General features: G+C 39.5%; 1 protein-coding gene across 5 annotated transcripts in view; it reads left to right on the top strand.

Moving 5' to 3' along the window:
- The window catches only part of GPD2 (glycerol-3-phosphate dehydrogenase 2), a 228,675-nt gene that overhangs the window by 184,645 nt on the left and 22,071 nt on the right, over positions 1 to 21,959 (top strand). For all 5 annotated transcript variants that reach the window (XM_042994464.1, XM_042994465.1, XM_007078490.2 and 2 more), the window contains 3 exons: positions 8,525 to 8,689; positions 9,519 to 9,663; positions 16,597 to 16,790. In XM_042994464.1, the coding sequence (XP_042850398.1) occupies positions 8,525 to 8,689; positions 9,519 to 9,663; positions 16,597 to 16,790 (504 nt within the window). The remainder of the gene's footprint in view (positions 1 to 8,524; positions 8,690 to 9,518; positions 9,664 to 16,596; positions 16,791 to 21,959) is intronic.

A 21,959-nucleotide genomic window follows, 5' to 3' on the forward strand; every position in this document is an offset into this window, starting at 1 on the left:
AATACACCTTGCAATCTTCTTAGAACATAGGAGAGACAAGAAGATGTGTCTGGGGTGCTATTCTTGGTGATATCTTAGGAAAACGGCAGAGGAAAGAGAAAGGAAATATGGTTAAGTATTGAAGAGCCTTTTTGGAACTTGTGACTTTTCCAAGTTAGACTGAAAATTTGCTCTTGTATCGCAGAACCCTGGAGCGGCCGGACCAATCTGTTTTAATTTCTGCTCCCCACAGTGATCCTGAGCTCCATGCCTGGCACATAGTAGGTGTTTGTGAAACATTGGTAAGAGAAATAAATCTCAAGCATCCTCAGGACAGTTATTTTGGGTTAAGATGCCACTCCTCCCAGACCATAGGGCTCAGGAAATGAAGGCCCTCACCGTCAAAGCTAGATATGCTAAGATAGTGAATCAGTGGCTTTAGTGCATTTCACAAACAACCGAGGAAGATTACCTCTGGTTTTAGGCCACATATTGTAAGGTCTATAAAAGCCTCTCTATAGTGTGTCTGGCTGACTGACTTTACAACTTCATTTCAATTAATTTTTGTCTCATTACTTTTCTCTTTTTCTCCCTTCAAAGTACAAAAGCCTGTTTTTGGCTTGTCCTAGAGAGAGAATTAATTGCCCTGGGGAGGCACCCAAGGGGAGGGGTCTTCACTGTAAATTGATGTATAGCGCATTTTTGCACATATATGGATAATGCACACCCAGAGCATTCCGTTTGCAGTTACATGTGGTTATATTTTTGTTCAACTCTAGCTAGATTCCCAAGTGTCTGAAAAGTAGAAAACTTACTCTTCATTAGGTTCCTTTAAAACTTTTTTCAAGAAAGGAAAGTCCTGAGGGTATAGAAACTTTACGTACTTCAATATGTCACGTTAAGGCACTTCACAATGTTTCGTTTACAGGAGGCCAAAGACCACAGATCCACGCTGATTGCTAATTATTCAGATTGTAAATAGCTTGTTCAAGAACTTAGGGTGAGACAAAAGAAACAGGAAGGAACAAAAGGCCCACAATAATGAAAAGGATATTGTGAAGAGAAAGGCTGGGTAGAATTATGATGCAGGTCACATCCTGTGCCTGTATTTAATTGTACCTTTGTATTTAATAATAAAAATGATTACATGCTCCGTGCTAACAGGTGTCCCTTCCGGAGAACGGTAGTATGGATAAGTGACAGCAAATTACTCCAATTCATAAACTTTGAATATGATGCTTTTATTTTGAGTTTTTCCGGGCTATACTAGAAGACATTTTCTGCAGAAGTATACATCAAACCAAGATGATTTTGACACTTAATTCCTGATAAGTATGTGTAAAATACAGATGAATACTTTGAAGTATGCATGAGAAAAAAAGTTACTTTACAGGCCCTATTTAATGAAACGGGGTTGTGCTAATGCCACGTCGCATTTCTGATAGTTTATGCTTCATATAAGCTTTGGATATAATTGCAAATTAGCAGTGATTAAAGTTTATAGTTGGTGGTCTTGCTGTTAGGGCTTAATTGCCTTGTCTGCATGTTCTCTATTTCTTGTTAATCTGGGCTGCCTCTCCTGACTGCCCTGCCTAAAATATAACTCCTGCACCAAGGATTTGCTCTCCCTGCCCCAGATTTTTCCCTCCATTGCCATTGTTGTGATTTCTAATTGTCTTATCAGCTGATTTTAGTTGATTTCATCTGTCTTCCCATTAGAGCGTGGTTCCATAATGCAAAAGACTAGGGTAATCCTATTCTCCCTACTCAGTGGACCCCTAAGCCTAGCATCGTGTCTGGCTCACAATATGTACCCAGTAGTTGTTAAAGGGATCTGCCGCCTGCTGTCCTAATACATCAAACCCTCGCTTGCTTTAACTTTACCACTGGCCTTCTCCTTCTGCTTGTGTTTTCACCAGAGATCTTGAGATAGAAGACATCCTGTTTCTACTGTCTGCTGGGCAGCTAGGTAGAGAGACAGTAGTTCCTTGGTTTAGTGGAGACCACAGCTATGGAGGGTAGAGTTGAGTGGTCAGCAGCTGTTCCTAGAATCTCTTAGTCTTGAGCACACTTCCCTTATTTGAGCAGTCTCTGACCTGTGATTTCTATAATCATGTACATTTACTCATTTATTCACTCAGCGCATTTTTGAATATCTACCAGGCAGCAAATGCTGTGGTAGGTACTAGGAAAGCAAAATGGAATAAGGTGCACTCTGTTCTTTTAGGAACATGTTATTAGAACCAAGGCTCTCTAGACCTGAAACGGTGCCTCTTTAGGGGTCTGTTGGAGACCTGATTTCTAGCACAGTTTCTGACACATTAAAAGCATTAGTACATATTTGCTCAATAAGTGACTGAGCGTTGAATGCAAATATTTAGAAAATAGTTTGTGCTGTAAAAAGTGTAGGTTCAAAGTGTGACGGAAGCAGAGAGTAGAGAAGGCTATTGGGCCTGAGAGGAGTCAGGGCAGGTTTCATGAAGAAAAGATGAAAGTTGAATAGGCTACCAGGTAGGATAGGATGTCTCATGGAGTAGGGACAACGTAAGCAAAAAGAACAGCAGAGGCGTTTCAAAATGGTACTAGAGTCAGCCCAGAGATTTAGAGTCCGTGTGAGGAGGTCATGGGCTTTGAGGCTCTTGGAACCATTAATTCCCTTATTCAGGTACCTCTTGATCTAACTAGCTCTCTGGCACAGCCTAATCATCTTACTCCCATTTATTTTATACCATTTCTATGGGAAAATGAGTTGTGTTCAAAAATCACCATCTTAGAAGGCAGTTTTGAAGATAGAACCTATTTTTAATCAGGATTAATTTTATTAGAAAATTGGCTACACTGCCTGTGTAAATTATCTATCGCCACAATTCCACATAACAAACAACCATAAACCCCCGAGAGTATGAAAACAGTTAGGATTTATTGTTCATGCACTGGGGTGGTCCTCTAGGTGGTTCTTCTGATCTTGTCTGGGGTTGGCTCAGGGATTCTTCTGGTTTCCCCAGAATTTGCACTAGTGTCTAGAGGTGTTGACTGCCAACCGATGCAGAATGGCCTTGGCCGAGATGACTGGGGGCAACTTGCCACATGCCTCTCATCGCCCTCCTGGTACCAGCAGCCTAGCCTGGGTGTGTCTTTTGGCTTTGTAGAGCCTCCTTTTTAAAATCACATCGATTAGTATCCCATTGACCCAAACAATTTCACGTGGCTGAGTCCAGGGTTAGAGTGGGAGAGGACACTGAAGATTCATAGCAAAGGGTTACAGGGAGGTATGAGGAATTTTTTGCAATATAGCATAGCCCACAAAAGTCATTCGAATCAAGATTTTACTGTAATTGTAGAACTAATGGAAGAATTTAATTTCCAGTTTTATTTTTCTGATTTCCTTTATAAAGTACCTGCCGTTTGGTCTTCATTCATGCCCTTTCTCCTTTTCGACATGCTGGGCCAAAGTGAGAGAGGCCAGAAATGAGGAGTAGGTTGAAGTGAAATCTTGAAAGGGGTAGGTAGCTATTGAGGACTAGCCATTACATGCACTGTATAATTTCAGAAGTGCTACCCAGTTCCTCTCCTTGTCTAGGACCCTGAAGCCCTGAGGAGTCCCCCTAAACATATGACTCTGTCCTTACAAGTCCAGAGCCATTCTCCACCATATGTGGTAAGGTGCATCCTCCCTTAGCTGCTTCATGAGCCTCCCTGATCCCTGCCATGCTCCACACAAATAATCACCTTTATAAATAATGTACTTTTGGAAATTGCATTGTTGCCACAATAGACTGTCAGAAGTATGTTCTCATGTTGAGTTTTCCTTTTCAGTTTTATTCATCCTATGAACTTAAGCCAGATTTTGTAATCCCCTCACACACACACACCCACACGTGCACGCGTGCGCGCGCACACACACACACACACACACACACATCCCTTTTCTACTCTGCTTCTACCTGCACTCTTCCCATCAGAAAGGGAAATTTTAAGTATAATCATTATATTAAATCAGCTCAAGTTTAGTAGGTTAGCCTTTGAATTGTCTTTGGCAGACTGCTAAGGAGAAGGTGCCCAAGAGGTCATTGTGACACCGTCAGTCTGAGAGAATGAATCAGGCCCTGTGGATTTTGTTAGGAATGGGATTTGAGCTTTAAGGAAGTGTTCTTTCTTTCAAGCATCCTTTCTCCCCCTGCCAGAAGTAGTCATATGATTGCCCAAGACCCAGATCAGGCATAGGGAGATGGAAGGAAATATTCTCAACATTTCAACAGTGGCAGGTTTTATTGATATTGAAGTCATGGACAGGTGTTATTTTAATCAAGAGCTTTTTTTTTTTTTTTTTCCCTAAAGGCTAGACTTTCTATACAGATTTCTGGGTCCATAGTTAGGTCTGTGCACTGTAAATGGCCATTTTAAACAGACGCTGTATTAAAAGAAGATTATATGTAGAATTTCAGGACATCATAGAATTTTAGATCTGCACAACCAGGAAAATGCCAGGAAATTTGTTACCTAGGGTTTTTGTGTGTTTACTCATTCTTCACATCCTTTACACATTCAGGGATTATATCTTTTTTTTTTTTTTTCCAGCTATTTTGCATGTTCACTTAGTTGCTAAACTCTGAAACCCTCTGAGGACAGCGATGCTGCTAGTCTCCAAAATATTTACGTTTGAGGCCTATCTTTTCCACGATCACATTCTAAAACACTTTTCATGTAAAATACCTCTCACTATCCTGTACGCAGGGCCATGGAGAATTAAGGCAAAATCATTCTCTACCGCCACTGACCTTCATTCTTTTGGGTAGGTTGATTTAATATTGTGTTTTTCTAAACAAGGGAAAACAGTTACACCTTCCACCTCTTAGGAGCTTCCTCTCACACGAGTTGTAAGTTCAGTATGTGCACATATGTGAGATTTCAAGCGCAAAAGGAGAATAGAGTAGGAAACAGATTTTCACAGTCCCCGTCTGGGCCCTTGCGTCAGTGCCAATGTAAAGCTATTCACTGATCCGTGAGTAGTATCATGTTGCCTGGCTCTCAGGAAGCGGATTGGAAAATCCAAGCTTAATAAGCAGATCAATGGGGTGGGGGAGTTGAGATGATTGTATCACATTCCAGTGACATGCAATGTTGTCAAAAACGTTGTCTCCAGACACAAAATTACAGGAGGCATATAGATACCTTTCAAAATGTCAGCAAAGGGGGTTGGAGGGGGAATTTAGTTAAGAATAGTGGAAATTTACCATTTCTTCCAGGAAGCATACACTGAGAGCATCTGGGTATCTCAGGATAAAGGGTGAATTGAATGTGCGTTGGGGAGGAGAGCTACCAGGAATCCAAGGAGGTACATGAATTAACTGAATGTCCGCAGAGAAGGGAACTTCTGGGTGGAGATGTGAGCTCCCGGGGCCCGGAGGAAAGTCCAACTGCTGACTCCTCGGTTTTTAAGAACTTACAGTAGCTGTGTTTGCACTCCCCTGCAGAGCCAGGGGAAATATGTGGGGTCAGTCTTAAGGGAATCATTCATCACCATTTCTCCTCCTGTCACACTTATTCAACTTAAATATAAGGACTAGTTTGGGTTGAAGTTCAGATTTTCCACATTTCTGAGGTTTATCTGCTTCTCTCAAATTTCTTGCCACCAACTTATTGATGTCTGAAGTTTCTTTAACACAAGACAAAAACAATCCATTATTAGATACACAACTATAACTCTCTAAAGAATATTTATATATATATATATATATATATATATATATATATATATATATATAAAGACTATTTTCTTTATTTTTAAAGACTATATAAATCTATGAGACTGTAAATCTAAGGCTATAAATTAACCTGTTTATTTAACTCACAGAATGGAATTTGGCTAAACTTAATACATACTGGATACCTGTTCTGTGCTTGGCACTAACGAGGGGAAAAAAAAGAAAAAAAAAATGAATGAGAAAGACTTTCTGCCTTGCCGTGAGTGGGATGAAGAGGTGGGAAATTGTCTGGTGACTACAGTGGGAGGTGAGCTCTGGGAGAAGAGCGACCACCCTGTGTCTCTTCACCAGTATGTTCTCTGCATTTATGTCAGTCCCTGACTCATAATCAAAGCTTATTATTTCTTTAAGTTGATGGATACATGGCTGAACATAATATCATAAGGGCTACTAAAAATGTATATACAAGATGTGATATTGACTCAGAATAAGGGATGAACAACTTTGCCTTGGAGGGACTCAGATATGGTGAGACTTCAAGGGGATATTTGAACCAGGTCACAAGGGATGAAGAGGAGTTTTCCAGAGCTTCCAGAATAGAATTTCAGCCAGAAGAATTAGCGTGGACAAACACAAGAAGGTGTTAAGTGGCATGAATGTTGAGGGAGTTGCAAAAATGTAACAATCCTAAGTAGTAAGTATAATGGGAGTGGAAGAATTATGGCAGGTGAGGATCATCCCAGGAAGGGCCGTCCTTCATAAGTGCCATGCTGATTTGGGTCAAGGCAGGGGCTCCTGGGTAGCAGGGTGGGTGGGCATGGGAGATAAGGACCAAAGAAGCTTCTTTCCTCCTCACACTTTGAACGGACGATCTTGTTTACCTTAAAAGTCTCAGGATTTGGAAATTAATTGAGGCATTTCTTAGTATAGAAGCAACAGAGCTTGATCAAGTATACCAATGCTGTTCCAGTGAGACTTTATATTTTGATAAGGTATTAAAAGAGAGATTTGGTGTGTTCAAAGCTTAGAGTTTTGTTACTGGATGATTGTGTAATAGATACACTGCTTTATGAAGTAATCTGTCAGTTAACAAATGGGTTTTCTGCCTGGTCCCTTTCAATAGTGACTTCTGTGTAGGATTTAAGAGAGTTAATATACACATGGCTTTCCAGAGACTTGTCCAGTGTGTAAATCAAGGCACACCTGGTGGGGTGTGAGGCTTGCTACCTTACAAACATGGCTTGGATTTCTTGTACTGCCCATAGGGTGTTTCATTGTTAGGTACATAAATCTCCCAGAAGGATTGGATAGGATGGGTACTCTCTTTAATTTAGAGATAAGATCTATAATGGAATTCTCAGTGTCTTTGGTCTGTTTGCATGCATTTAACTTGGTGGAACATATTCCAATTTTAAATGAGCCCTACATTAATAGAAGTTGGTTTCTTAGACTTAACTTTAAATGTGTCTGCTATTTTAATAGCAACTTTAGAGTCAAACTGAGTTGAAATTGATACAAATGCTACCAGTCTTTCTTCCCACTGAATTCAGCTACCGCCGCTGTTGTTTTCCTTTCTTCCTCTACTTTCATTCTATTAATTTTGGGATGAAATAGCCCCTTATTCTGCATGTTGAAGTTTAATGTATGTTCTCTACTGATAGAGGACTTAATGGAGAGGGAAAGGCTCTTGGCTGATTGTATTAGTTCAGCAGTTTTAGAATAAGATGTTTGTGGGGAGGGGTGGCAGAATCTTTAGTCATTGATTCTCTCTTTATAACTTTGCCCTTTTAGCTGGAACAGATTACCTGTGCAGGGCTTCTGGCCCTGCACAGGCGGAATCACAAGGAAGAAACTTTACATAAACCATTTATACTAAATGTTTGGTATGCTGGCAACATAAATCAACAACAATATCCATTACAAATTCATCCCTTTATCAGTATTATCTTGATAGAACTGATCCCAGTGTGTGGGAATTTGAACCCTGATTCAATACATCTAGCCCTGAGTAATTAATTATTCAGGGCACAGAGAACCTGGCCCCTGCAATGTAGAGTAATTCTTCCTGGTCAGCGTGAACTCCACTGGCAATAATAAATAGAAAACGTCTCTAGTGATGCCAGTATTTTAAAGTGATTAATCATCTTCCCCCACCCCCCCCCCCCTCACCTCCCTCTTAGTTTTCTTTAACTAGGATTTTTCAGCAATAAATCTTTAACAATACAGGTAGGAATTGTTCTGTAATTAAATTTTGCCCTGCTTAATTTCTTACCTTTTATGTGTGATTAAAAAAAAAAATGTTACATTTTAAGGAGCTCTGATCAAGAGTCAAACCAAGAAAAATCCTTTTATAGAATGCATAGAGATGCTCTATGGGGGATTAAGCTCTTGATTTTGAATATTAGATAGAGCACATACTCATAAAAATTGTTAATCAACACCAGTTGGGGTGTCAAATATTCTGAGGTTTTGAATTGCTTCACTTTCATGCATACGGGTTGTCTGTATTAGGAAAAGTCTGACATGTACATATGTTCCGGAGCTGCGAGAATAATTACTTACTTCTTAACTTTCAGCTAATTGATGTGAGCTCCGTACGAAAGGGGTATTTTTTGCCCTTTCGGCGGTATACAAAAGTGCACTTGGTGAAATGGCAGGTAAATGCCTGGCCGAGAACGACCATGTATTTTTAAATCATGCCCTATAGAGCTGACCAGCCATCATGTAGATTCTGGGTGACAGGGACAGATGTGACATATCTGTTGTGACACACTTCTGTTCCACCAGTCTGTGGCTCGAGGTGACTCCTGTCCCTCCTCTGATGCTTTCCCCTGCTGCAGGACAACACAACGATGCACGGATGAACCTTGCCATTGCCCTCACTGCTGCCAGGTACGGGGCTGCCACAGCCAATTACATGGAGGTTGTGAGCTTGCTCAAGAAGACAGACCCCCACACGGGGAAAGAGCGAGTGAGCGGTGCACGGTGTAAGGACGTGCTCACAGGTATGCCGAGGCCCTAGCGGGAAGGTCTTTCTTAGCATCTTGCCTCGCCGATGTAATGACTGAATCATAATTTTTCTGTCACTTCTCTTTTATTTAAGCCAGATTTCAGAGTCATATTAATTATATTCCTTATTGTCAACAATGACTGGTTTAACATGAAAATTTTCCCTTGTGGTACTTGGCAATTTTTCCCCTTTGTGTTAAATAACAATAATGATAATGATAATAATAAATGCCCACAAAATTCCCACAGCTAGGAAGGTATTCCGCTTTCTGGACAAAAACATGTTATTAATAAAATTAAATAAGCATGCCAAGTTTCAAAGTAAGTGACACAGGCAGTGCATTTATACATCGTTAGAGTCAATCACTTTACCTTTGGTTGGATTTTCCATTCTTGTCCTGGTTCTGTGGCCACGTAGGCAGAGCTTCACAATCACCTCGTTTCCTTGAACAAAACCAGCACTGAGACCTATGTTGTCTCACGGCAGCGCTGTTTACACATTTGAGTTTTAGGGAGAAAGCGGATTATTTACTCACCCGGCTTTCTTCACGTTTGGCGCTCAGATGCCGGGCACTTTGCAAAATAGACTGAGAACCGAGATGACGAAGTGGCACGTTCTTTCTTCGATTTGGACTTGTGTTGGGTAGACCGACTCGGATGCAAGCCCTTTGTGTGGCTTTTCAGTAACTCTGGCTGCTCGTGTCCCTTCGTGTGGTGCACAGTGTACTTCGCCATAGGTTAAGTTTATAGGTAAATTAATAACCCAAAGCATCGGTGAGCAGGGAAATAAATGGGGTGTGTGATTGATGCTGCTTTCTTTCACAGGGCAGGAATTTGATGTGAGAGCCAAATGCGTTATCAATGCTACGGGACCTTTCACAGACACCGTGCGCAAAATGGATGATAAGAACGCCGCAGCTATCTGCCAGCCGAGCGCTGGTGTCCACATTGTGATGCCTGGTTATTACAGGTAACTGTGTGCCAACTCGGCACCCTTGCAAGGGGGACAGGAAATTGGTTGCATTTATTCTTTCAGCACACTTTTTTTTTTTTTTTTAAAGCTTCTTCATTTATTTTTGAGAGAGAGAGAATGAGAGTGAGAGAGCGAGAGCACGAGCTGGGAAGGGGCAGAGAGAGAGAGGGAGACACAGAACCCGAAGCAGGCTCCAGGCTCCGAGCTGCCAGCACAGAGCCCGATGCGGGGCTCGAACCCACAAACTGAGATCGTGACCTGAGCTGAATTCCAAAGCTTAACCAACTGAGCCACCCAGGTGCCCCTCAGCCCACTTTTCTTACTGGATGGTCTAGCTTCCTGTTCAAAATGAGGAGAAATAAGCAAAGGAACTCTTCCAAAACACAAAATACAATCCAGACTTGGGAATTTCTTAGCTTTTACGGCAATACTCACTTCTAGGGGTTAATGATTTGGGATCTATTGTACTTTCTTCAGTGTACTCACCTTCAGAAAATACGCCTTAGTGTTTTTGAATGTTAATTAAAATATTAAGGGTGAATTTTGTAAAAAAAAAAAAATCCACGAAGGGCATATTTTAATTAAAACACTAAAAACATAATTTTATAAATACTCAAATTGGCTTATGAAGAATCTGAACATGAGGACCTCTCGTGTACTCTTATGTTTATGACTTTTGAAATGCGTTGTGAAAACTGTCACAGCAAGTCAAATTGGATGTGATTTCTGATCTCTCATATTAACAAAGATAATTGTCGGAGAAATGGGTAGGGAGAGAGATGAAACAAAGATACCTATTCACTGAAATTCATTGAACTTGACTGATGGGCACATTGCACTATTCTTTTTTATTATATTTTTGAAATTTTTAACAAATTAAAAAAGAAACATTTAGAGGGTTTTAGTTAAGAAATTAATTATAATTGGATCTCATGGACATTTCAAGACTTCTGTGGAAAAAAATCATGTAACCATGACGAGAGTATGGAACATACCATTTTTATCTCCATATGTGGTAAATCCAGTAGGCAAACTAGTAATTTTGATTGAGTAATGATCTATGCTCCTGGTATTCACTATGATATTATCTATAGTTGAAAAATATTAGAAACTCCTTAAGTGCTAACCTTAATAGAATGGATAAGTTAATTGTGGCATATCTGCACAAGGGAATATTATATAGTCATTAAAACTTGTAATTATAAATAACTTTAATGTTTTAGGAAAACAGTAACGATACCCTGTTAGTTTAGAATGAAGGATGTAAGATTAAATGTGTAATGTGATCTCAACACTGCGTAAATATAGAAAAAAAGACTACAAGGAAATACATCAAATACTAACGGTGATTATCTCTAGGTAATACGATTATGGGTAACAGTTAAAGGTGGTAATTTCTAGGTAACGTGGTTAGGATGAGAGTGATCTCTTCCATGTTTTAATACATTTCTGTAAAGTTATATCAGTCTTTTAATATTTGATTAAATGGATGAACAGAATCTGTATTTTGTTTAATATCTACATTCTCCTGGGATGCTATCCTGCTATGTTATGTGATGCTGCTGTTTCATCAGTTTTTCAATAACCAAATCTTCCCAAAAAGACTCCAGGATACACCTAATTTGTACCAAATTCACTTCTACCAAGAAAAATATTACACTTCTATTAAAAAAAATATGAAAGTCCATTTTTTATCCACCAACTTCTAAGATTTCTGTCTCATTTTTAAATGTCTATGTGTGATAAGTAGACCATCATTAGTATTTTAATTGAGGACTAAAGAAAGCAAGGTGTTTCAGTCTTGATAATAAAACTTTATGTAGCAGTACTTAATAGAGTTTTAAAATCTGGAACCGGAGTTTTGTTAAATGAAAAGGAGAGAAGTAAATACATGTAAATATGCAAATGTTTCTTGTATATAGAGAAGTTTTCAACAATAGTTTCATTCATAATCATATGCATCTATTTTGTATTAGATTAAAAATATGCGAAGACAGCTAGTTTATAAGGGGTTTTTTGGAGGGGTTTTTTTCTTTAATATCTTTTAGGCTATGGATATAAGACCTACGCTACAGACACACACATTTGCATATTTGTTTAGATCTTAGTAGATTCAGTATATCCTCATGTGTTATTATGTTTCATGTTTTCTTCACTATTGTCCTGTGATGTCAGAGGATTCATTATTCCCTAATTTAATTCTGCCACTTAATAGATATCATTTGGGGCAGGCCATTTGAATTTTGTAAACCTTAGTTTGCCCATCATTAAAATGGGGAGACAGGGGGTAAATTAAGGTGATACCTTGATGTAGTACTTGATGTTCACCACTTTACCTCTTACAGACTGTTTGGCCTTGGCAAACTACTTCTTTCAGCTTCTGGTTCCTTATCTCAAGGTAGTACCTGATTTGTATACATTTTGACAATGATCCTGCGATCCTTTGTATCTATTTTGTTGACTGCTCTTCATGCAGTGTCTAATAGTGACCAGTAAATATTTCCGGAATGAATCCTACTAACTTTTTCGTGTTAACTTGACCAAATAGAGATTGTTGCTTTTTTTAAAGTTAAAATTCAATGTAACACCTATAAGGGATATTTTTGATATAGAAAAGTGAAACTATGAAAACAAAATATGATTCTTCATTTTATTGCTCAGATAACCCATGTATATAAAAATAAGTGCGTTAAAGTAATCGCTGTAGAAAATAGAAGGACACAAAAGGAAAAGTGAGAGCCTCTCTCTTCTTTCTCACGCCCCCCTGCCTTATTCCCCATTTCAGTTGTTCTCTGGTAATCAGTAACACTTCCTATGATTGCTTCTGTAAAACCGTGTGTTCATACTTGCACAAATGTCTATCCTTTTAAACATTTTACATGAAAGAGGTAATGCTACACCATATAGTTCTGTACTAAACTTTATAATACGCTAATAACAGAGTAGATAGGTGCTTTTAAAGAAATATAAATATATATCACCTGGATGTAATATTTTCAAAACAGGATGCCTTTCTTAATCCCCAGAATTTGTCATTAGCTTCAGGGCACCTCCCCATAAATCGTGAACGTGTGAGTTACAGCTGGGCCTGCTTCAGATGCAGTAAGTGATCTCATGCTACTTTGGGAGGAATTAATGTCCCCATTTTTAGCACCTTGAACTATAACCGCTATACCTCCTGTCAGAAACCTTCCGGGAGTGGTTTGCAGCCCAATTCCTGCTCAGGGTCTGCTGCAGATGAGCTCCTTAGTTTTGGATACTGGCCTGGATTAAGGGTTTATTCCCTTCTAGCCCTGACCTGCAGCCATCCCAGACGGCTGGTTTTGCTCTCCATATCAATTCACTTTCTTGGGTGGGGCTGGGAGATGTCAGACTGAAATGACTGCCTGGGCTCATCAGTCAGTCACACTCAGTTATAGCTCGAGGGTTCCACTTGGCCCTCAGGGATGAGTCAGACCTCCTGGGGCTGCCCCATACACTGGGTGGTGGCACCTTAAGGTCTAACATTTCCACTAGAACCTGATCAGTTTAGAGATGCAGTGAGTCCAGTAGCCACTGATTTGTTGAGTGTAGGCTGCTAAATGTAAGGCAAGGACCATGTGTATGTCGTGTTGGGCTGTTTTGGGAGTATCTTTATGGCATTTGTTAACCTTGTTATGACCCTCAAAGACATGTGCCATGGTAGCAGACTTTTTTTGTTTGCATTATTTCAGTTTCCAAAAACCCAGAACACAGAAATCATTTAATTTTAAAGGTGTTGTTTAGTTTTTACATGAAGAACAAACCTGAAATTTCCATCAGAGTTGCGGTTAGATGCTCTTTTTAAAGCAGCCACAATGCACGATGACTTTACACACATGAAAATAATCATCTCCTCCTTCTACCTATAGGTGTTTTTTTACCCCTGACAAGAAGTCAGGTTTCTGGGGGGTGTTGTTGTGGTGGGGGTGGTTGTTGTTGTTTCTGTATTGCTGTGTGCGTACTGTTAGCTCTAACACTGGTTGCTAAGTAGTTAACAATAAATTGATTTCAGTTGAAATAAGGGTACTTGAGGAAGGCAGTGGTCTGCTTGAGAAAAATGTTCATTATGTTTAATCCTAGATGCACACGTAAATTAGCAGCGTGGTTTTCCTCCTGATGTCAGTGAATCAGACATATTGAGGAATGACCTACGTGTCCCTGTCCCGTATAGACCATCACTACAGGTGCTCTCCATTTTCAAACTTTAGTGTGACCTTGCAGAACTAATCCTTCATAAGAAAACAAACGTTTCCCTAAGGGAGAGTATGAATTAGGTAATTTAGAACTGATGAAAGGTATTTCCAAGTGGATTCTTAAATTTTTATACCATTCATTACTAGCTTTGTCTTCCCTCTGTGCTTGTTAATTTTATGTTTGACACATATGTCTTCACTTAAGCAGTTGATTCTCTACAGGATCCAGTTATGCGTGTGTTGGTAACCATCACCTTCACCCTTTAAACTGCTTTTATTGCATTGGAAGGTTTTTTTTTAAAAGATTCAGTAGTTGTGCTTTCCTATTAGCATTTCATGTCTAGGTTGTTGAATATAATAATTTTATGCAAAATTTTGTCGGGTTTATTGAGTTACTTAAGTACCTCATATGATATCTGCTCTATAAAATGATCATGCATAAAATATACCAACATATAATTTGTTCCTTAAATGTTAGGAGATGCAGTTTATTCTTTTGTTTCAACATGGTACTATTTATCAGATTGAAAGCTTGAACTCTGAATGAGTTAATTCCCAGCCCCAAAGTGACTGATTTAATGTAAGGGCATATTAACCCAGGATCAAATCAGTTGCTTACAAACTACGTAATTAACTAGTGTCTTTTAAGATTTTTTTTAAGAGAGTCTTAGGAGAAACACAAAGAAAAAAATATAAAATATTCGATACTTATAGTTTTCAATATATAAAAATGAAAGTAAAATTATTTCCTTCAACCCTGAATGAAGATGAAATCTTAGCTGAAGGTTTAAATGATTGACCCACTTCTCTGATGCATTTTGCGTATGTTAAGTAGGACTGTGGCCCACTCTCTCCGTGTCTCTCACGGATCCTGTAGACAGTGGTTCTTTCTACAAAGGCTCTGTAGAAATGGCAGCATTTCCGTTACTCAGTCACGGCTCAGTCAGTTAAGCATCTGACTTCAGCTTAGGTCACGACCCCACGGTTGGTGAGTTCAAGCCCCATGTCAGGCCCTGTGCTGACAGCTCAGAGCCTGGAGCCTGCTTTGGATTCTGTGTCTCCCCCTCTCTCTGCCCCTCCCCTGTGTGCTTGCTCTCTCTCCCTCACAAAAAATAAACATTAAAAAAAAAAAAAAAAAGAAATGGCAGCATTTCATGGGACTCATGGGTCTTTGCAACAAAAGCCTTACACTCTTTGTGGTTTACATAAAGAAGATGCATATGCTAAGCTGACTATAGATTTCTTTTTTTTTTTTTTTTCAAGTAATTTTGTAGCTCTTTTTTTTTTTTTTGAACAAGTTGTATGCCCAACATGAGGTTTAACTAAAGACCCCAAGATCAAGAGTCACGTGCTCTACCCACTGAGCCAGCCAGGTATTCCTAGATTTCTTTTTCATGAAATAAATTATTGTTGTTTACTTTTAAGCACTTGTTAGGCCCTCACCCTTATACAATTGAATCAATATGAGTTTTTTTTTTTTAAGTTTTTTCAGAGGAATGATAAACATAAAAAGTTTACACTTTTTTTAAATTTACGGGTATAGGAGGGACTTCTTGAAATTTATTTAAACCAAATGGAATTGTGTTTTCTATTTAAGAAATTTCATTAATAGAAGCTGAAAATGTCTTTAACATTGGCTTGCTATGAGAATTCAGTCAGACTGAAACAGCTCTCTGAAGATTGGTAGGGCCTGTTTGAACATGACACTTTAAGATCATCCCGCCCCTTTTTCAACTTCTCCAAATTTCTTTGAATGGTTCATGAATGCATGAAAACAATAGTTTCTGATTTAATGAGACAACTGGACAGGTTTTGTTAATATTTCTAGTTGCTTATTATTTCTGGTGTGTTTTATAATTTGGTTTTAAAATATTAAGTATGTGTTAGTGAAAATTATTGACTCATATTTGGGAAGATTTTATGTAATCTGTCAAAAGAGGCATCTTCGAACCTTGATTTAATAGCATAATACATTAGCCTCTTATGTCTGTTTAAAGACTCGTTGCTAAGATATTCCTCTCCCTTTTTTGACCTTGCCCTCATTCACTGTTATTTATGTAATAGTAGAAAACCCAGCCCTTTTCTCATTGATGCACTTCTTGAGATTTCTATAAAATTGAAGTAAAGTAAGAAATTTCATATTTGGTGAAGTGGTGTAAGTTCATCTAGGTACAAAGAAGTAAAGAACTTTTCTGATCACATTTTAGTTGCTAGAAACTTAGAGCCTTCACTTTTCTCATGTACTTCTGAGACCTTCCACTGAAAGATGTGTCAAATGTCAAATGTCCAAGGAAAATACTTTTCATTGACTTGAAAAAAGGTTGAAGAGCAATCCTTAATTCACCATCACAAAAGGAATTATAGACACTTATCCCTGCTGACATTATCTGATGTGAATGGTCCAAAGAATATAAAAACCCAAACAATTGGAAAGTGAAGTCCACTTTCTTAATTAACCTTGCGTTGTTGAGATGGAGAGGGCTGGTTGAGCTGTGAGTTTTAATATCACACATGCTCCCTTCTTTTTCTGTTACCAATATTATTTTTTTTTTCTTTTAGGAATTTCTAGGCTAGAGTATCGGCAGTTAAAGTAATAGTTCATGTGTTTCTTGTTTGCTTCTATGAGAATTAGTGAATAAAGTAGTTTTTTAGACTGCAGATTAAGGATTAAACTTCTGCTAATTTCAGAAATCTGTAACCCTTCTTTTTACATCAGCCCAGAGAGCATGGGACTGCTTGACCCAGCAACCAGTGATGGGCGAGTAATTTTCTTCTTACCCTGGCAAAAGATGACAATAGCCGGCACTACCGACACTCCAACGGATATTACACACCATCCCATCCCTTCGGAAGAAGATATCAATTTCATTTTGAACGAAGTGCGTAACTACCTGAGTTGTGATGTTGAAGGTAACTTATGCATTCCTTTGAGTTTGTTTTCCTTCTTTTCTATCTCCCGGCCCATCCCAGCTCTTACTGGTAACTGCCACATCTAAGGTCTGAGTCCTCCTCACACCTGACTCTTCTGTACTGACCACTTCTTCTGGAAGGTTTATGGGGACTAAATTATACCACAATGCGAAGCAGCTTCTTGGTCCCCCCCCCTGCTTTCTACATCCACACGAACCTCACGCAGTCATTTTCTGACCATCTCTAATGGCTGTACACAAGCCATACGTGAGCTCTAAACACTTGTGCTCTCTGAGAAGAGCATGACATGTTTGCATTGCAGTTTAATTTCTAGAGTTCAGGAAGATCTGATTTACAGATACAGGATATCCTTAGGAAATAATTAATCAAAAAATGAGAGGATAGAGCTATATAATCTGAGAGCTTCTTGAGCATTTCTATATGAAAAGTAGTGTTGACAGTGGATTTAACTAAGTAGGATAGGTATGCTTTTTTTTTTTTAATTTATTTTTTAATTTTTTTAAATGTGTATTTATTTTTGAGAGAGAGAGAGACAGATGTGAGCAGGGGAGGGGCAGAGAGAGAGAGGGAGACACAAGAATCCAAAGCAGGCTCCAGGCTCTGAGCTGTCAGCACAGAGCCCGATGCAGGGCTCGAACTCACAGACCGTGGGATCACGACCTGAGGAGAATTTGGAAGATTAACTGACTGAGCCACCCAGATGCCCCAGTATGCTTTTTTTTTTTAATTGAAAGAGCCAAAGTTAACTTCTTTTTCATGCTAACCAGGGCATACTTACTTTTAGTTTGGATGTTAATAGTATTTTCTCCACTGCATATATATAATGAATATGTTTTATCCCAGCTAGTTCCTGAAGTTTCCTAACATTGTCCTTCTCTATTTCCTATCTCAGTTAATAGCCTTATCATCCAGTCACCCAAGCCAGAAATAGCATGCTGGCCTTCTTTTTTTTTTTTTTTTTAATAGTCTTAATTTATTTTAAATGCTTATTTATTTTGAGAGAGAGAGCAAGGGAGAGGCAGAGAGAGAGGAGAGAGAGAATCCCAAGCAGGCTCCACCCTGTCAGCACAGAGCCCAATGCAGGGCCTCAACTCACCAACCGTGAGATCATGACCTTAGCCAAAATCAAGAGTTGGACACTTAACGGACTGAGCTACCCAGGCGCCCCTCTCATCTTCGGGGATCCTTCTCTTTGCACATTCAGTCCAGTTCCTATCTGTGCTCACTCTGCAGTACCCTGTAAATCCCCTCTCACTTCATTGTCCTGGTCACGCCTATGTCATTTCTCACTCAAGCAGCTGCCCTGGCCTTGAACTGGCTTCCCAAGGTCAGGTCCCCGTTCCCACCCTGTCTCACCCTTCCATCAGCACCCTCTTCCTGAAACACCATTCTCACCATCACTTCCCTGCTCAAAAACATCCCTTGGATGTTCCTCATTGACTTTCAGAGAAATTCTAAGCTATCTGGCTTGGCTCTAAACTATCTCTAAGGCTCTCCACAACTTGTCTTTGCAGGTTTCTATTCAGTACTCCACCTTTGTGCCTTCTGTGGTCTTATCGCCTCCAAATCAGTTCGTGCACTTTTCAACCTCATGCTTTGTTTAGGATGAAACCTTGCTCTGGGATGCCCTTTCCCCCACCTTCTCATTTTGACAAAATACTATTTCCCCTTTGGAAACCACCAAACTTTAGTAGAACGGTGGTCTAGTATATCACAATGTTATATATAGGCAGGAGTCTAAGGTGTATTCTCACTTGCAGCTCCTTGAGGGTAAGGATTCTTTATTCAGCCACAAAGCTTGTTGTCTATCTGGTATGCCCCTCAATACGGGGTTGAAATGAAATAAATTAGTAATAGGTGTTTTCAGGGTTTTTGATGCTGGTAGCAGTTTGAAAATCTTTTTATATTAAGGTAGAAATTTTTAGATTTTGAAAAATATATAGTCTTCATCTTTTTGTGTCAGGAATCTTCTATAATGTTGGCTTCAGTGGAGGACATACAAAGCCACAATTTTCTTCTTGATGTGACTCACTAAAGTCCATGAATCCTTTCTCCCCAAGGGATTTTTTATTATCATGTGATCACACATTTATAAACAAGCAAACTTCCTTAAAAAAAAAAAAAAATTGTTCAGGGGACTCTCCTGGTTTAATTGAATGATCCATATTGTATAGAGGTAGTTTCTTCTGATTTCAAGTAATGGATACATTTTAATTTTGAGTGACGTCTCTGGGATCTACAATAATGGTACAGGTATAATACACACTCATAACTGAGATTTGTGTGACTAATGTCTGTATTCTCACACACTCATATACACGCACACAGTTATTTGGGAAATGGTCATGCCTTATTTAATATCCATATTCAAGTATTCAAAATGCAATGTAATTTTAGCTAGATACTTTCTTTTGAAATCTAGGAGGACTTTCATCTGGATATGATTGTATTTTTTTTTTTAACGTTTATTCATTTTTGAAAGACAGAGAGCATGAGCGGGGTAGGAGCAGAGAGAGAGGGAAACACAGAATCTGAGGCAGGCTCCAGGCTCTGAACTGTCAGCACAGAGCCCAAGGTGGGGCTCTAATTCACAAACCATAAGATCTTGACCTGAGCCGAAGTCAAGACGCTTAACCGACTGAGCCATCCAGGTGCCTCTGGATATGATTGTATTTTAATGTATAAATGATTATTGTTAACGAATCCTGCTACATTTTGCATTCACCTGAGTACCATATTAGCTAAAAGTGGATTGATATTGGGCCCTAAAAGCAGGAAGTTTGGATTGTTGGAGCAAGAAATAAAATTAATTCAAGAGCAGAGAGCTCTTTGTTGACAGTTTCCACCTTCTTAAAGTTCAAATGCAGTAAGATGAGAAATCTAACTGCTTATATGTGCTGTGAGGCTGGATATACTGGAAACAGGTGCAGGTTCCAAAAGGCCGCTGTGCCCGTGTTGTAGGTGAGGATTTCCACCAGTGAAATGAGCCTTTGGGCTGTAGCAGAGACTGAATCGTGTACCCCCTCCACCCCCCACTTTCTTCTGTGAATGGACAGAGGACTTAGCAATACCTGCCGGGGCTTGGTTGGTCTGTAACTTCTTGTCACTTAGCATGCCTTTTGTTAGTCAGGTTACTTGGTAAAAGTAACAAAGAGAGTTTTTTTTTGCCAATTGTGATTTTTGGTAAAAGTGGCTGAAATTAATATCTAAACGGTGTACATCCGGCCTTTTCTTCTAGCAGCCTGGGGACTCTTGAGATTAAAAATTCTCTAAGCAGCAAATATCTGGTGTGAAAGCAAAGGTGACAGCCGTTTCACATACTGCATTTATTTCCCTGTGCACACCATCTATCACACCTTTCCGACTTACCAACTTATTCTTTTTAAAACAATTAATTCGTAATGATTCCTTATAGTTTGTTTTCATCTTTGTTTCTAGTTGACCGAAGGTCTCATATGTGAGGCGTTACCCTCAGTCTGGATAGAACGCAGTTTGCTAATATATGTCTGTGTCTTAAAGTGGAGACGTTCAAGTTTGTTATTTTTTCCAAGGAATTCTGGTGCAATTCGATGTCTCTTCCATCCTGATGAAATGGAAGAGAGAAACTCAGCTTCAGACACTACCCAGTTATTTGGCCACAGGCTGGTGCTGTGCACGTATTTTGATCTCTCCGTTTGTCTGTAATGGGTAATGCATGCTTTATTTTTTAAAACCCTACAATTCCTGAGCACTTTTCTACATGCAAGACACTCTACTGAGCACGTCGCCCTCATTTTTTCTTTGGTTCCTCATGACGACCTTACGAGATGTACCCTGCAGTTCCTATTTTACGGACGCAGAAACCGAGGCCCCATGACTTGAGGCTTCCTAGCCCCCAGTTTGTTCGTGTTGGAGCCACGATGAGGCCAAGTCAGTCCAGCTGTAATACTTGCACTGCTAAGTACCGCACAGAACTCTCGCTGGTAGTCCCGGGTTTTATGATGTGGTATTATATCCACCGGGGAGTGGATTAAGTCTCTCAATTCATTTTCTGGAAGCTGCTAGACACTTGCAGAATGATAATGACCTTTGCTCTAGACTGGCCTTATTTGGATCTGAATGTTAAGCTGGAAGGGGTGTCATATCTCATAACTAATCCCTTGGGCCAAGCGGTCTTCTCTACAGACCTAAAAAATAAAAAGTTTGTTTAGATCCTAGAGCCGTAGTTGTGAAATGTTTTGCAGTCACCAGGGTTGACATAATCAGCTTAAAAGGATTTATTAAATGGATGAATAAGTAAAATTCTGACAACGGTTTCCGAGCCTCCCCAAATGGCTATATCCTTAAGGAAGGGGGGAAAAAAAGTGTCAAATCTTAACACTCCGTGCTGTTCTCAGCAGCTGCCACATTTCTGCAAAACGCGTCGCAACAATTCTGAAAAGCATTTTGCCTGTTGGGAATAAGACCATGTCTTCTTTTACGATTTCGAAAGCTTTCCATTCACAGGCTGAATTTTCTAGATGACTTGTTTGTTCTTTTCTGAAATGGGGCATTGACAGTTGTGCGGTGCCTAGCGGGGTTAGGAAGAAAAACGATCTTTTGAAAAATATATCATTAAGTCTGCCGTGTAGAGGTTAATCAGAAGGATGCAGGGGAACCAAGCTCTGACTCAAAGGGATCGAGCGAGACAGAAGATTTGCCGAGCGCTTTATTCACGCAGGCTTTCTGGAGTGCTCCTTCAGGCAGCGTCTTTAGTTGTACACAGGTTCCCACACACGCAATTAGTAGTGTTTATAGATTGCTGGTTATTCAATTAACAACCAAGCTGGCCGTATCAACTCGCTGCAGACCTGCCTTTTCACTGCCAGAGATTGTACCAGGGTTATCAACTTACACAGGCTTGGACGTCTTCCAGCTGTTTAATTATAGTGTCACACGCTTTGCTTTTTCTAGTTTCATTAGTTTATAAATGTAATATGGTATCTTATTTCTGTGATTAACACTTCATTTCAGCAGGTTAAACATGCTGGTAGAGACGTATTGATTTCTGACACTATTTCCCCTGTGTTCATTTAGATATTTTCACATGCTTTTTATTGATTCTTTTGGAAAGCGGCAAACATGAGAAAGAACGCCCCAGAACGTGTGGCTAAATAACTCACGTGAAGC

This window comes from Panthera tigris, chromosome C1 (assembly GCF_018350195.1).
Source record: "Panthera tigris isolate Pti1 chromosome C1, P.tigris_Pti1_mat1.1, whole genome shotgun sequence".
Taxonomy (NCBI): Eukaryota; Metazoa; Chordata; class Mammalia; order Carnivora; family Felidae; genus Panthera; species Panthera tigris.